The 16047-nt window shown below is 53.5% G+C and overlaps 7 protein-coding genes across 7 annotated transcripts; 3 read left to right on the forward strand and 4 right to left on the reverse strand.

Moving 5' to 3' along the window:
• Positions 1–3360: 3360 nt before the first annotated feature.
• BDZ99DRAFT_154813 (uncharacterized protein) lies at positions 3361–5791 on the reverse strand. Its single transcript, XM_033712821.1, has 2 exons — positions 5216–5791; positions 3361–5147 (listed from the first exon to the last, which is right to left on the reverse strand). The coding sequence occupies exons 1-2, from the start codon at positions 5670–5672 to the stop codon at positions 3538–3540; spliced, it is 2067 nt and encodes a 688-aa protein (XP_033571271.1). The 5' UTR covers positions 5673–5791; the 3' UTR covers positions 3361–3537.
• A 493-nt stretch (positions 5792–6284) lies between these two features.
• On the reverse strand, positions 6285–7527 carry BDZ99DRAFT_154792 (uncharacterized protein). Its single transcript, XM_033712820.1, has one exon. The coding sequence runs from the start codon at positions 7121–7123 to the stop codon at positions 6497–6499; it is 627 nt and encodes a 208-aa protein (XP_033571272.1). The 5' UTR covers positions 7124–7527; the 3' UTR covers positions 6285–6496.
• A 102-nt stretch (positions 7528–7629) lies between these two features.
• On the reverse strand, positions 7630–7943 carry BDZ99DRAFT_467600 (uncharacterized protein). The gene has a single exon (XM_033721052.1). The coding sequence runs from the start codon at positions 7883–7885 to the stop codon at positions 7655–7657; it is 231 nt and encodes a 76-aa protein (XP_033571273.1). The 5' UTR covers positions 7886–7943; the 3' UTR covers positions 7630–7654.
• A 1514-nt stretch (positions 7944–9457) lies between these two features.
• BDZ99DRAFT_481449 (uncharacterized protein) lies at positions 9458–10531 on the reverse strand (the record flags this gene model as incomplete). The annotated part of the gene is made up of 3 exons (XM_033722422.1): positions 9458–9854; positions 9934–10315; positions 10375–10531. The coding sequence occupies 3 exons, from the start codon at positions 10529–10531 to the stop codon at positions 9458–9460; spliced, it is 936 nt and encodes a 311-aa protein (XP_033571274.1).
• Positions 10532–11444: 913 nt separating this feature from the next.
• Positions 11445–12058, forward strand: BDZ99DRAFT_525900 (uncharacterized protein; the record flags this gene model as incomplete). Its single annotated transcript, XM_033726077.1, has 2 exons — positions 11445–11612; positions 11651–12058. 2 exons carry the CDS (start codon positions 11445–11447, stop codon positions 12056–12058), a joined length of 576 nt encoding a protein of 191 aa, XP_033571275.1.
• A 1977-nt stretch (positions 12059–14035) lies between these two features.
• BDZ99DRAFT_467603 (O-methyltransferas-like protein family 3) lies at positions 14036–15209 on the forward strand. The gene has a single exon (XM_033721053.1). The coding sequence runs from the start codon at positions 14309–14311 to the stop codon at positions 15029–15031; it is 723 nt and encodes a 240-aa protein (XP_033571276.1). The 5' UTR covers positions 14036–14308; the 3' UTR covers positions 15032–15209.
• A 375-nt stretch (positions 15210–15584) lies between these two features.
• Positions 15585–16027, forward strand: BDZ99DRAFT_398244 (uncharacterized protein; the record flags this gene model as incomplete). The annotated part of the gene is made up of 3 exons (XM_033716082.1): positions 15585–15769; positions 15827–15854; positions 15914–16027. 3 exons carry the CDS (start codon positions 15585–15587, stop codon positions 16025–16027), a joined length of 327 nt encoding a protein of 108 aa, XP_033571277.1.
• Between the last annotated feature and the right edge of the window lie 20 nt (positions 16028–16047).

Consider the following 16047-nt stretch of genomic DNA (forward strand, 5'->3'; position numbering starts at 1 on the left):
CAGTGGAAATCAGATTACCTCTTGGTTGACCGACGACCTGCTAGGCGGGCTACTCCTTACGATGCTATCAAGCGTACCAAAGCGGAGAACACGATGTAAAGGCCAACGCGATGGGAACCAAGTTACCTCTCGACTAAACGACTACATGCCAGCTAAGCTACTCCTAACAGTGGCACCGAACGAGCAAGATGGAAGCCTTGGCAGTGGTATATCTAATGCTCTGAAAAGCAGGACGGGTATCAACACTAAGGGAAATGGAATAGACACGTGCGTTAACTACTGCTTGGAGTACCTCTAGGAGCTTTTTCACAATCCGAACACGATGTCAAGGTCAGCACCGCGGGATTTAGACTACATTTTAGCTAGACGACTACCTGATAGCTGAGCTACTTCTGGCGGTGGTTTCGAGCGAGCAAGAAAAAAGCCCGAATCGTCGTATACGCGTACACTATCTTGCAACACGTCTAGATACACGCGTCTGTCCCTTCTTGAGGTGTTTCCATAGGCTTTTCAGAACCGGGGATACGATGTCAATCTGGCATAGCGGGAGTTAGACTGTTAATTGACCGACTATCTGTGTGCTAATCAGGGTGCTACTTACGGTGCTGTCGAATGAGCAAGAGCGGAGCCCGAATCGTGGTATACGCGTACAGTGTCTTGTCTCAAGTCTAGGCACGTCCATTTGCTATTGCTTGGGGCACCTCCGCGGAGTTTTCAGCAACTCGAACACCATGTTAAAGTCAATACAGCGGGAACCAAGCTACCTTTTGACCGATGAGCCGCTTGCTATCTAGGCTACTCCTTACGTTGTTATCGAGCGTGCAAGGAAGCAGCCTAAGCCCATCTATTCATCACTACCCGGTTTTTAAGACTCCGGCCACGATGTCAAAATCAATATAGTGGAGATCAAGTTAGATTTCGACCGATGAGCCACTTGCTAGCGGGGCTACTCGTAACGGTGCTGTCAAGCGATCAAAAATGGACCCAAGGTAAGGGTATATCGATGCTTCAGGCATTTTCGAACCACGGAAACAATGTTAAAGTTGGTACAGCGGAATCCACGCTCCCTTTTGACTAGCTAGCTACCTTCTAGCTGGGGTACTCCGTAGAGTGGTGTTGAGCGAGCAAAAGGGAAGCCCCAGCAGTGCTATACTAACCTCACGGACTTCGTAGACCCCGGACACGATGTCAAAGTCAATACAAAGGAAACTACACTATCTGTTAATCGGCCGACTACCTACTAGCCAGGTCCCTCCTCACAGTGGTAACAAGCAATCAAAACCAAAGCGCCAGCAGTATCACATCCGTGTGCTAGTCGTTGTCCGCCTTTTTAACCTCCAGACACAATATCAAGACCAGCATAGCGAAATTAAGTCTACCTTTTCCCCAACCAACTACCTGCTACCTAAGGCCCTCCACACAGTGCTGTCGAGCGAGCAAGAGGGAAGTCCTAGCCGTGTAATGTCAAACTCATGAGCTTTTCAATCCTAGGACTCGATGTCAAGGTCAATACACCGGAATTCAGACTACCTTTTAGCTGAACAACCACCTACTACCTAGGGCACCCCTCAAAGTGTTATTAATCGAGTAAAAGAGAAGCCTTAGCAGTATAACGTCGAACTCATAGGGTTTTCAAACGCCTGGACACGATATTAAGGTCAACATAGCGGCAATTAGACTACCTTCTTATTGAAAGACTACCTGCCACGTAAGGCAACCCCTACAGTGCTGTGGAACGAGAAAAAACGTAGCACCAGCAGCAGTACAATTCGCAGTATTGCGTCTTTTACATTTCTACGCAGGATTTTGAATTCGCCCGGGAGACCTCCTAGAGTACCACCCTATTAGCAATGACCTAGACAGGACTACTCGATTCGTACTACTCCGCGGCGTTCAACGCACGCTTTAAATTGAACTATAGTAATAAATGGGCTGCGGCACTACTAATAGTCTTAAGGGTCTCCAGCACTAATTCACGTGCTAAAGAGCAGGATGTAAAGTTTCTTGCGGCGCATATTACGCTAGCCTTTGATGGACTAACTATCTACTACCCAGGGTCCTCCTTACAGCGTTATCGAGCGCATAAAGAGGAAGTCCTAGCAGTGCAACTTCGAACCCAGGGGCTTTACAAAGCCCCTGGTTACGAGGTTAAGATCAACACAGCGTAAGCCAGCCTACCTTTTGGCCAACTAGCTACCTCCTACCCAGGGCCCTCCCTCACGGTGTTATCGAGCGAGCAAGCAAGAAGCCAAAGCAGTGATATATCCATTCACCCAAACTCAGTCCTCAAAACTGTAAAACGCTGTAATGTCAAGCTCAACACCACCGAAACCGGCCTACCCGTTAGCTAACTAGCTACCTGCTTACCAGGGTCCTCGTCATAGCGATATCAAGTGCGCAAGAGAGAAGCGCCGGCAATGTTATATCCATTCGCCGAGATCTAGCCCTTAAAACAGTTCTATTACTTCGACGTCAAGGCCAACACAGCCGAGACTACACTACATTTTGGCTACACGACCACCTTGTACCCAGGGTTCTCCCCACGGTGACATCGCGCGCTCAAACACATCGGTCCAGCAGTGAGAGATATCCATTCACCCAAACCTAGCCCATAAAACAGTCTATTACTTCCATGTCAAGCTTAACACCACGAAAACCACACCGCCTTTTTGACCGAACAACCACCTACCGCCCAGGGTTCCTCCTCACAGCGGTATTAGACGCGCAAGAGAGAATACTAAGCAGTATTATATCCAATCTGCCCTCAAAACTGTACAGTCACATCAATGTCAAGCTCAACACCACAGAAACCACGCTACCTTTTGGCCGAACAACCACCTGCTACCCAGGGCACCTCTTACAGCGCCATCAGGGGCGCAAGAAGGGAATCTATAGTAGTGTAATATTGATTCACCTAGATGTAGCTCTCGAAACAGAATCATCGCTCCAACGCTAAGCTCAACACCACGAAAATTAGCCTACCTATTAACCGACCAGCCACCTCCTACCCAGGCTCCTCCTCACAGCAGCATCGCGCCATCAAACACACATCCCCAGCAGCGCTATCCCCATATACCCGACCCCACGAACGAGGTCCTCACATCGCGCAGTCACAACTTCAAGTACTTACCCCAAGTCATCATCACACCGCGCAGTCACAGTCACAACAAAGCGTACTTATAACGAGGTCCGAGACCCTCACTGATTCACTATCTCTCCTCCCCACCAGCCCCCCACCCCCCCGTCTCTTATTCGCAATAAACGTACATAAATCGCCTTTCCCGGCACCCACCCAGGCCGCTCCCAACCCTGCAGAAGGCAGGCGCGGGGTACCGGTTCCCCGAGCCCGCCTTCCGCAGGGTTTCCCAAGAACGCCGGTTAATGTGGCTGTATTAGACGCAGAGGCCCCTCCCAGCACGCAAGAGAAGAAAGAAAAACAAGGAAGAAAAAGGAAAATTTGTGACTGATGTTTGATCAATGTACACGGTAAGGGGTAATGGTAGGGCCTGGTGGTAGTGTAGTATGGAGGATGTTAAGCTACAACACGTCCTTCCACATGCCCGGTCCGCCCGGCCCACGCTGGAAGATGGGCATAGCCTCGGTCGCACAGGCACGCTTGTGGCCAAAGTTCTTCTCGATGGGGACGCGACGTTCTGGCGACATGGACATGGGAGACTGCGATCCCAGGGGTGGCGTCCTGTTGCCAGTTGGGTCGGGGAGAAGGAATGAGGTGGCGGCGGAGCGATCGGGCAAGACCATGTTGGAACCCCGAATGTCGGACACCGAGTGAGAGGTGTTGAGCAGGTGGCGGACGTTCTTCTGTAGATCTACAGATGATCGGCCACGCTTTCGGCCGTTCGACTTCTTCTCGAGCGTGTGACGCATGGTCATCGGGCTGTCGAACTGTTTGATATCGACATCGTCGATGTGGAAGCGGTCTAGATTGGGCGAGGACATTGGCTCCATAGGGAACTCGGTAACCTCCACAGTCTTCTGCATGGCCGGGTACGGTAGTCTCGCGGATCGGCAAGTCGCCAGTCGAGCCAATTTGGCCTGAACCGGCGCCCAGCCTGTGGACGAGACGGACGAGATCGAAGATGCACGAGAAGAGCGGGAGGTGTCCATGATCATAGACTCGGGGGACGATGACGAGGAAGTAGTTGACGGAGCAAGCGATGGTCGTCGGCCACTGAATTGGTACGCCTCTAAACCACTCCTCACAGACCATTGGTCCATGCAGGTGCGAGCCAAAGATGCACTCTGGGCCTGAGCCATTGCTGCACACATGGATGGACGCCTCGATCCGAAAGCCATAGCACTCGCAGCAGGAGTGGAAGAGGCAATCGATTGGGGAGTCAAGTTCGGAGTTGGCAAGGGGCCCATGCGAGGCAGAGTTGGCGTAGGAGGGAGCATGTCTGGCTTGGGCTCCAAGAATCGCGGAAGCTTGTAGTGCGACGGAGTTGGCGTAGCCTCCTGGGATGAGCAGCCCTCCGTCCAGGCGGGAGAGCGCAGAGTAGGACGGATGTGGAACTCTTGGGGCTTGGCCTTAGCGACTTGTACCTTAGATGGAAGCTCAATCACGTCAAGTTCTGGGGTCAGGCTGGGAATGATGGCGCGCCAATAGGTCATGTTCGGGCTCACGGAGATAGCACCAGCGCCAGGAGGAGGCGGGGGGTGTTGGGTAGGGGTATTGTCGAGGACGACCTTCTGCCAGCGCTCCCAGGTGGGGTCGGTGATGTGAAGCTTCCAGTTGACGGCGGTGAGGAATGCCATCTCGTTGGTGTTGATCTCGCAGACCTTCAAGCCGGAAATCTTGGCCCAAGCACGAGCAGAGTAGTTGCGGTCTTGCAGATACTTGGACGCGAGGATCAGAGCGGCCAGAAACATGCGTCGACCACATTGGAGAGCACGGCATGACTGAGTGTCTTCCGGCTGCTGCATGGTAAAGTCGTGCTTCGGGACATGAGACTTGATGAGGATCAGATAGTAGAGCGCGACCTGGAGAGTCGAATAGCTAGTTCTTGATCGGCGAAGAGTCTCCTGGATGAAGGTCCGGAGAGGCAAGACACCACGGCCACTAGCTGCCTCGCAGCGGGTGGAGGGAACTGAGAGGGGCCAAATGCATTCGACCATCTGAGTTGCAGAATCTTGAAAGGAAAAAACGTCTTAGCAAATGAAACGAATCAACAGATACACGAACAGGAATACTGCTTACCGACTAGACCGTCCACGAAGTTGACCCTACGTTCACATTGTCGAACCAGGGCTGGAGGGGGACGGACTGAAGCTGTTGACGAACGGCGAGGATGCTGGCGTTGCTCCGCAGGGACGGGCAAGTCCGACCTCAGAGGAGGAAGGACACGCTCGGCAGCAGAGTCATGGCATGCCTTCGGCTGGTACTGCGGGAATGTGCTGACACGGCTGATTGGTGCAAAGCTGTTTATACCATTGACGTCGTTACTTGGCGCAGCGACGGGCCGCGATGAGCTCCAGACTTCGTCCGAGTCCCAGCCAATCTGCGAGCTGGAGACTGACGAAGTCGTTGTCTGCGAAGAGTTTGCATCGACGGAGAAGACTGAGGACATGGAAGAGGACGCCGATGAAGAGAGAGATGAGGCGTATGGGTGGCTCCGAGGAGGCGAAGTGCCAAGACTTGATTGGTCGAGGCTCATGTTGATGAAAGCTGAAAGAGTAGGCAAAGAAAACCCGTGATATGAAACGAGACAAAAGGACTGAGGGGAGATAGAGCTTTTGTTTGGATTACCCTATCGTGTCAACCTGGTAGGGCTGGGTACGAGTCGTAAGGTAAGAAACGTGATCGAGTGGTCGTGGGGTGACCAGAGATTAACCGATAGACGAACCGTTCGGGATGACGCCCTATGAGCCACTCGTGGGCTGATTTCGACAGCTGATGCTTTCGCGGTTTTTCCTTCTGCTGTCTTCCTTAGGAAACTCGTTCCAGCGGCCAAATGTGCTAATAGCCTTTCGAACGGAGACCGGACAGCAGTGCCGTGCGGAGTCGAGCGATGGGCGAAAAGACCAGAGGATGCCAGGAACTCAGGATGAGAGCTGATGATGCGCGAGTGGTGTAGTAGGGGAGGTGGTGGCAGCAGGCGCACGATCGGAGGTTGCTGAACAATGGCTGCTCAGTTCGGTCCGTCCGCTTGCCGACAGTGACTCCAGTCACTTGTCTGCCTCAGAATCACAAAAACAAGACCTGTGTGTAGAAGACCGGGCCGCAATCGCTTCGAGAAAGCCCCTAGGACGACAGAGTCGCCGTAAAAGCCGGAGTTCGAAGGGTGCGGGAGTCTAGTAGCGGGCGCCTCCAATGGTGGTGAAGGCCTTGTTTCCGGTTGAGAGCGTGATATCTGAGCGACGAGAGACTGGAGTAGTGGGAGACGTGGGGTGCATGGTGTGGAGCTGGCTGGTCGAGGGAGAAGTGTTCAGTTGATGACGGAGGTCACCAGAAAGAGCAGCTTCACGGTCGGGTGGCGAGTCACACGGCGGGGCGGAACAGGCAGCGGAGTATTATTGCGGCGGGGCCACGTGGAGGACGAAAAGGGGTGAAGAATCGACGTGTCGAGGTGAAGGTTGGGGTTGACGTTGCGGCTCGGCGGTGATGGCGGACTGGTGCGGCGGTCGCGATCGAGTAAACGAGGCAAGCGCTGCAACTGCACGGCAAGGCTGTCGAGAGGAGTCGGAGGGGGTTCGTAGCAAAATGCACGGGGCCAGCGCAGGAATTAAAGGGCCAGCGCAGTGAATGACTGTGTGCGGATGAGTCTTGGGGTAGGCGGCAGCACGGTCGAGGCGGCAAAGGCCCGAGACAAAGCTGCTGGCTGAAGAAGAAAAGGACAAAGGTCGTGAATGACGGAACAGAAGACTGAGTTGAGAGGAGAGCGGGTGACGGTGACGATGGAGCTGTTCGTGCTGCAGCTACTGCGTCCCCGAGGGCTCGATGTTGGGGATTGAGGGGGTCATTTTGGCGATGGGTTCGGGCTTGGGAGGGGGCGAGAGGCGGTTTTGATGATAGACAGCCCAGCGCGGATGAGTCGACGGGCTCAGCGCCTGGTGGTGGTCCGCCCACACCCTCCTTGCCCCCGAGAATTTGGCCACTCACTGCCATTCTAATGGAGAACGCCCTATTGGGCCTCCCACGCGCTTCTCATTTGCTATGAATAATTGCTACCAGAAGACCGCTGCTGGCTGTTATTTGCGCGCAGTTTGGAGCACGGTTTGCGGCGCTCGCGATATCCTGGCTGGCGACACTGCCATCAAACACTGCACCCGTGCGTTTGGGGGCAGCCTGGCGCTCTCGAGGCCCATCGTCGCAGCAACACCGCCGCCTGCTTGACGAGGCTGAGTGACAGGTTGATCGCACGCAAGGTGGCTGTTCACTGACGGCCAGGCACCGCGCCGAGCGCTGCGCAGAGGACAGTTCGTCGTTGTGCCCGCCGCCGTGCTCCAGGTCCCCAGGGCCGTGAGGTTTGCAGTTGCGTCAGTCAGAGGGAACAGCTTGATGATTGCTGCGATGGCTTGCTGGGTATCAGCTCCACTCTGCTTGCGTGCCTCTGCGCAGCGTCCACCGCCCGCCGTGGTGCAGCCTATCGCGCCCCAGCTGGCGTCCTCTTCCCCTCATCAGATGCGTGCGCACGCTTCATTCGCTCCTCGCGCCGCTCCCCGGGCTGGTGTGGATGCATTCACGAACAATAAAGGCCGCTTGAGCCCAGAGCGTGCCTATTGCCCGCCTTGGCATATCAAACTTGCCACCTCTGGCACTATTAGCTGCCATTTGACTCACCCAGCTGCCCGCGATCGCTAGGGACGCGACACACCTCCTTGAGTGCTCCGTGGAGTGTGCGACGGTGCGACGCGGAGGGTGCTGCATGCTGCAAAAGAGCGCAGTGGTTCTCGCACTTCTGCCGCTGCAACAGGCCTGCGGACCCTCACGATCTGCTGTTCTGCAGAGACCTCGAAAAAGCACAACACGGCAGTTTAAACAAGAGCCGAATGCAGTGGCAGTCTGAAGACGCCACTCCAAAAGCTCGATGGTCATCAAGCGGACGCTGCCGGGCCGGTCTTTGAACAAGTGGGCCATGACACGCAGCAGCAAACCTTGGAAGTGGCACAGCAGTCTGGAGACAACTAGCCCCCATCCGACATTTGCCGGTGCCCGCGAGACAACGGCAGGACGGCCATGCAGTCTCAAGCCAGAGCCAGACCGCAGTCCTGCAGTCCACTGCAGAGTTTTTCCGCAGACTCATCCCATCGGCGCCGACCCCCCCGAGAATTCTCCCCTATGCCCAGCCCAGCGTTCTGTTCTCATCCTCCAGCTCGATCACGAGCTCGGCCGACCTCCATGGGCAGTAATCTCACAAAGGGTGAAAGGGTCGACTCCGGCACTGGGGGCGCGCTGAGTCAACTCTCCCACTGGCACGGGGATAGTGCTACCCTATCACTAATTTGGGTCTAGGCACCTGCGACGCTTCTGCCTGCTTGGGGTCTCATGCGCCACATGGTTTGTTGACAGTCAACCACAAAGGAATTTCGTGAAGCATGACCAGTGGACCACAGGCGCCGTCGGCCTCGCGACGGTGCTGACGGCGGCGTGACTGGCAGAGATTTGTCGAGCGCGAGGCTGGAGCCTGTGTGGGACGGGGATACAAGCGCTGGGCGTGAAACTTCAGAGTCACAGTCATCGTCGCGGCGGCAAGGACACGTCGAGGCCGAGATCGGGGTTGCTTTCATCATCGCAAAAGCAAGTGGCGATGGGGAGGAAGCCTAGCTCGCAAGCTGGCACTTGGTTATTGCCGCACTCGCTCAGGATGGTGTGCTGCGACACCGCCTCAGGCATGAGGGCGAATTCCGAGGAACGAACTCGTAAATCGCGATCGTCAGGACGTCAGCCTCGCGACTTCGCAGCTTCTTACGTGCGGAGGATCAACGTAGGAGGCTGACCTGGAATCAAGGGGCCGTTTCGAGAAGCAGGAGAGAAGAATAGCACACGCAGCAGCCTGGGGAAAAGGGATTCCTGAAGGCTGACCAGACCTCCGCGCTAGGCTCGTATCAGGCAATCCACACCTCAGCTACATCAGCACTATCAACACCACGAAGGATCATGAAAATAGCCTTGAATTGTCGGTGTGCAGCTGAAATTAGAAAGAGCTAGAGTTATACCTACTCTAGGTAACCAGACCAGTTGTATGAGTAGTACCAAGGCCGATTCCCTTTCCATTCATGCCTCAGCTCCATGAAAGATCAGAGAACACGCCTCCACATGTCACGCAGAGCTGAAGTTTCACCTACTCTAGGAAATAGCCGAGTCGTAAAAATTCGCTTTACTCCGGGTTGATTAGTTGTAGACAGTCAGACGGAGCAATAGTCGAGAAAGCTCTTTACCAACAATCGAAAAATATGCATCTACAATCTAAGTAGCCCACAAGTCGTAAGAATTCAAGACCTACTCCTTGTTCATCAGATCTGGAAACTCAGCCGGAGTAATATTTGACATCTCTTCCTGCGTCAACTTCACCTCTTCGGCCCCAGCAGGGGCAACACCAGCCTCCCCAGGCGCCGGTTTGACCGTCTCTTCCATATTGTGCGGGTGCTTTTGAGAGACCTGCGTTCCTTTCGTCGAGGGTTTGCTTTCCTCTTCCTCCGAGTCCGCCGCCTTCTCTTTCTCAGAAACAATCTCCTTATTCACAACCCCCTTCGGCGCAATCTGCCTGAACATCTCCATAGGGTCAAACCACGTCTCGACTTTCCGCAGCCGAACTTTATCATCCACGGTCGCTACTGTCACACCTTGGATATCAATCGGGCCGCCATGGGCTTTCGCGGTAACCTTTTCTCCTTTACTATCACCCGATCAGCCTCAGAACATCTCACCACTTGCTCTTTCCTTCAAGAATAATCAAATTCTCCAAGCACACTCACTCATTAAACCCCACATAATCCCTTTCCATAACCCCCCAATGCCTCCACCGAAACGCAACCTGCGGCGGCCCACTATACACCTCCAGCACCTCCCACGCGAACGTCGGCATCATGCGCTTAAACGTCTTATGGCTCGTCGCGAAATCGCTGTGCTCAGGGCTATAATACTCATTCGGGCACACAATCGCGTTGTACGTCCCCACTTTCAGCATGTGCTCAGCCGATTGGGCCGGACCGCCGTTTATAGCGAAGGAATAGTTGGCGTGATCAATCGTGCGCCAGTCGCGCAGGTCGGGCTTGAAGGAGGCCTCGACTTCCCAGTTCTTGACGAGGTTCTGGACGAGGGAGGGGAGGGTGGTTGCTGGGTGCGTTTTTGATTTTGCTTGGTGGGTATGTTAGCGAGGGTGAGGGGATCGGGGGTGGAGGTAGGTGGCTGCTTACTCTCTTCAAACACTGTCCGAGTGTTCGAGTAGTCTGGTGGTTTCCCATATCGCCAGGTCGCTTCGACGTCGCCAAGGACCGCGTTCGGGTCTATGAGATAGTCTGGGAGCGCGGGGATTAGGTCGGCTACGGGAGTCTCGACGTCAGCGGAGGCCATGGCTTCGAGGTCCAGTGGTATGGTCTGCTTAGATACCACAGGAGGGTTACGGGCAACGGGCAATGGATGAAAGCACGCTTCGAAACCCCACGAAAGAAGTATCGACAGCTTTCTAGGCAGGTGGCGGAAACGAAGAAAAAAATCAACCCCGCGTCCTCGATGGGTCAATGTAGAGAGGTGCGTGAGACAATCTAAATGCGCCTTACCCACCCAAGTGGGCGGAACCAACTGATATAAATACCCAAACCCCCAGTTGCAGACATCAGCCACCTCGCAGCCCGCGTACGGCTAAACCGCTCCGCCGATTCCGACGGCGTACACGCCTCGAATCCTGCCAGAGAAGCAAATCGCCTTGGTCCGTCATGGTTTCACGACATCCTCCTGCCGTGCCGCGTCAATATCGAAGAAAGCTGATCCCTGCAATGATTGCATTGGACCAATGAGGGCCCCGGAGTTGAAGTCTTCCAGCATCTAGTACCGTATCTAGGCCGAGTGGTTGCAGGTGGTATACCGGCTGCAGAGGATATTTTAGATAATGAGAGAGTGGAGAGGATAAGAGTTGTGCGACCTTCCTGCTCGGGAGTTGTGGGTTGTTGATACGGAGCGCCACAGCGCCATGAAAATGCGTGTTCTATGTGATAAAGGTGATAGTAGCGTACGAACTCACCTCTAGATTTCGAATTCTTACAGGAATACCGTCGATATCCAAAGGAGTAGAAAGATCCTAGTTCTCCCAGAGGCGAATCATTCCCGGCTATCCTATGTGGGGTAAAAGACCGGGTCTTTGCAATGCTTGCCTGTAAGGCTCCTATCGATAGGTCGATAGCATTCTAAAATATGGCTATACGTGAGTTTTAGTATCACTCTTCTTCTTATCGATACGTACGATAGCCAGAGTACTCCCTATTCAGCCATGTTCATGTCGCGATCTCAGTCTTTGTCCCTCCACCAAAGAAATCTCCCAAACCAATTCTCCATTGTGCCGCCAAATGCTCAAAGCCCTCTCCTCCAACAAAGCCCCCCCAACCCCATTGAGCCTCAAATCGGGCAACACGCAGCCACAGCCAAGCGTCTCCTTGCCGTATACAAGCCCTCCAGACCTCGAAAACCTCGCCATAGCCCTCCAGAACCACGTGGACAGAAAGCTTGAACTTCACGCCCTCAAACCTTGAAACTACGTTGACCCACGTTGCCCACCTCAATCCTCCAACTGAATCAACCCACGCATCCACCATGACCACCCCCCTCTCCCCCCCACCCACCTACCAGCGCTTCGACCCCGAATCCCTCTCGCCCCCGAAAACCGCACTCAGCCCCAATCTCACGGCCTTCCGCCTCATCGCCATCGCCGCGGCTGCGATTTTCTTGCTGCTCGTGCTGTTCCAGGCGCAGATCTTGACGCTGCTGGATGAGATTATGCGGACGCTGAAGTATTCGCTGCCGGGACGGGGGCAGGCTGGAGGGGTGAGGGGAAGGGAGCCGTTGGCGGAGGCGGTGGAGGGGTGTTGGACGTGTTTTGGGTATTGAACATTGGGGAGGAGGGGAGAGGAAGGTTAGAGGATCGATTGGGGATATTGGGAGGTTAGGCTGCGGAGGGGGAAGGAAGTTGAAAGGTTTGCGCGGAGATGCTGGGAGGTTATGCTGCAAAGGAGAGGCGGAGGGGAGGGAAGGGCGAGGTGCGGAGAGGGTTTGGCAGCTGGAGCTGGCTCTTCGGTGCCCGAGGGGTTGAGGGGTTATATCTGTGTTTTGAATTGACTGTAGGTTGGACGAGAGAGAGTGTGACGCAGGGATATAAGATCTCTCAGTCGTCTTGGGGTCTTGAGTAAGAAACAGCTTGGAAGTGGAGATTGCTAGCAACTCTGTAACACCACCCTAGCCTACCGAAAGAATGGAACTCTCAATGTCAAAACCTCGTAGCTTCGAAATCGAGCGCGTGAGAAACCCTGACTCAATTCAAGTACCTAGCGACAGGGGCATCCTAATTAGACCATCGCTAATACCATCCTCCCGACACAGCACTACTTTCATACCACCACCGGCTCTATCAAAGGAACTCGCCTCCCAATCCCAATCCCCTCAACTTCAATCCGCACAAGATGATGGCCATGAGAGGGACTTCACACATCCTGCAAGGCACACGTCTTCGAGCCTAAGATTCAACCAGGGAAAGGGATTGTCGCTCGGGTCTTGGCATTTCCAAAGCGAGAATGGAATATAGTAGTAGTAGTAGTAGTAGTAGTAGTAGTAGTAGTAGTCATCGTCTTGCAAAACGTGGCGGTTAGGTCCAGGCTAATTATTTGAGTGAATGAGATTAGTGACTTACAATACGGAGCGATTTCGTAGCCGCAGTAGCTTTGGTCTGGACTGCATGTCCAGTCGTCCGCGATCGCAGTGGTATTGGCCGAAGGGGGGAGGGAGTCTGGCACGGTGGTGTCTTCAGTAGGCAGAGCAAGTGAATTGGTGATGACAGCCGCAAGACAAACCACAAGGTGGAAAGACGTTATTTGCATGGCTTCGGAGATTGTTGTCTGTAGAGAAACAGCAAGTGTGATGGTTGTTGGTGGAGACATGTAGCCTTATATGCTTCATCAAGCAAGACCATGGTACAAGTTCATGTTCACCAAACTGAAGATATGTAAAGAGATCGTGAGGAGCGTGGAAACTGGTTTCTCAAGAATATGTGATGCCATGCGCGATTTACAGGTCACTGTACTGCATGGATAGTACCCGCCCTCTCTCGACTTTTTACAGGACAGAACTTCATCAGATGACATGAGTCACTATTAATCAAGCCTAGCCATTGACAGTTTAAGACGGTTCGCTTGGAATAGAAGACATAAATGTGATCTTGTGAGGTGGAAGATGGAAGATCATAACGACATGCAGTACCCACTAAACATCTCTCAATAACGGATAGTTGCTCTAGCTCGTCAATTGATTCGTGGCGGCATACCCTGAGAGATCAGCACTGAGAAGATATCAAAGGAGAAGTTGCTGAACTGGAAGAGGAGGTACAGTGTCTCATCACAGGTCTGAGTACAAGCGTCTACCATCCAATTGAATCCCAACATCCACAACCCGATTTGCGCATGTAGCCGGCCAGAGTAGCCTGAGGGGGTTTCCAATTGCTTAATAGAGGAACCTCTAATCCCTATCAGGTCCGTAAAGAGTATCTAAGTACTCTCCACAGCGGCAGAGGACTGTACGTAGCCATACGACAAGGAAATGTACATATGAAGCATGATGTTGAGAGTGTAGAATTGCTTCAAGCGTCAGCAAGAGCACCTAACTATCTCCGAGACTCCCAATGTCCATCAGTGCAGCGCTCGGAGCAATATGAGGTTCGGAATTGATAGAGCCAGATGGAGATGATGGAGATAATAGTGGTTGCAGAAGGAGAAATAGTGAAGGAGGAGATCGGGGATCGCGGTGCTCGGCCGCGGGGAAGACCGACCCCCACCCTCATGATGAACACTCAACCGGGATTATTGCAACCTACGACGCATCAGCCATCAGTCCTGGTGGCTTGGGCTCGCATTTAGTGTTATCCGCGGCCGACTTCGGTTCCTTCATTGATACATGTGCTCACCTGCTATAAGACCGACTCGGAGCTCACTTATAGGTGCTCACTGATTGACTTCACGTATATAGCTTTACTCCTCACGACACCCCTCGATCGTAGCAACCCCTCTTCATACTTCTACTCATAGGCACCCCAGAGTACCACCTCTTGCCCTCTTCTTCTCCTACATACAGCTACTCCGGAGTACCGCCACAATGGCCGGACACCAAGGCCCCTACGACCCCCAAATCCACGAACGCGACCCCCGCTGGACAGCCATCGACAAATACGCAACCAGCCACCTCCACAACTCCATCCCCTCCGAAGCCTCCCTCACCGCGACCCTCATCAATTCCTCCACCAATGGCCTCCCCGACATCGCCGTCTCCCCCTCTCAGGGCAAGCACCTCATGCTCACAGCACGCTTGATATCCGCGCAACGCATCCTCGAAGTCGGGACCCTTGGCGGCTACTCAACCCTCTGGCTCGCGAACGCCACGCCCACCACCCGCGTCACCTCCGTCGAGATCAGCCCCAAACACGCGGCCGTAGCTCGAGAGAGTCTCCAGAAAGCTGGTGTGGGCGAGCGGACCGAGGTGCTGGTCGGGGCAGGCCTCGACATCCTCCCGAAGCTTGCGGCGGAGGTACACTCCGGGAAGCGGGAGAAGTTCGACCTCGTCTTCATTGACGCGGATAAGGAGAACAACTGGGCGTATGCGGATATAGCTGCGGGCATTAGCCGCAGCGGGGCGTGCCTGGTTGTGGATAATGTGGTTAGGAGGGGGGAGTTGGCCAATGATAAGACGGAGGATTCGAGGGTGCTGGGGAGTCGAAGAGTCGTGGAGAATGTGGGGAAGGATCCTAGGCTGGATGCGACTGTGCTGCAGACAGTTGGGGAGAAGAGCTATGATGGGTTCTTGTTTGCGGTTGTGAAGTGAGGGGAGGAGTGGCTAGATGGAAGATTTCTCGGGGTCTCGAGTTAGGGGGTATCATTGGTTATAGATGTTGACGATGATAGAATCGAGCAATCCGTCCATGGCTCTAGCTACATTTCTTCAGATTCATGCTAATAAACCATTCGTCTCTACAGCACCGCAAGCAGTGATGAAGAGTGTACGAAATCCTACGACGACGCCTTCATACTTCCTAACTAGCCTATTGGGATCGGTCGATGAGACTCACGATCGGTCGATAAGCGTAGATCTCGGAGGTGAATTGATCTACTGTAGTTGATTCTGTAGACGACCTTCCTCGTTACTTATATCACGTTTCTAGTTATCACGTTACTTGCCTTATTAAGGGCTTCGGCGAGCAATTTCCTAGTTCGGACTTTCCGCGGACCAACATTGCTTTCCGTTCACTTCCGAGCTCGGTATATATACGAAACACAGGAACGAGAACATAGTCATAAATCGTTCGAAGGCTACATTATCAGTACATCTAATTACAAAACCATTATACGTCGTCCAAGCGCAACCGAAAGAATCCAACATGTCGCAACTCCTCCCCGGATTGAACGCGCAAGCCACAATCACCATCAAGCCAGAGGACGTCCCTACTTTCCTAAAAGAGCTGCAGCCGATATACGAAAAAGTGACTGCAGAACCGCAGTGTATTTCCTTCGAGGTGTTTCAGTCGACAGACAATCCTGGCGTCATCCACCTAGTCGAAAATTGGTATACAACTTATCAATATCTATGAGGGAGGGAACGTCCAAGTTAACGTTGATATAGGACCGAGTCTGTGCAATGGTTCATGGAAGTACGTAAAGGTTATGCGAGTGCGATGACGAGAATATATGCTTACGGGGTTACGTACAGGTTCAAGCAAAAAAAGAGTATTACAAGGCTTATTTTGAGGCGATTAAGCCACTCTTCGTGGAGCCGCTCAAGTTTCAGATTTTCAATCGGCTTCTATTTTCGTATAAAGCTTAGGCACCTCCTCGAGGATTCAT

This window comes from Mytilinidion resinicola (assembly GCF_010093595.1).
Source record: "Mytilinidion resinicola strain CBS 304.34 unplaced genomic scaffold BDZ99scaffold_23, whole genome shotgun sequence".
Taxonomy (NCBI): Eukaryota; Fungi; Ascomycota; class Dothideomycetes; order Mytilinidiales; family Mytilinidiaceae; genus Mytilinidion; species Mytilinidion resinicola.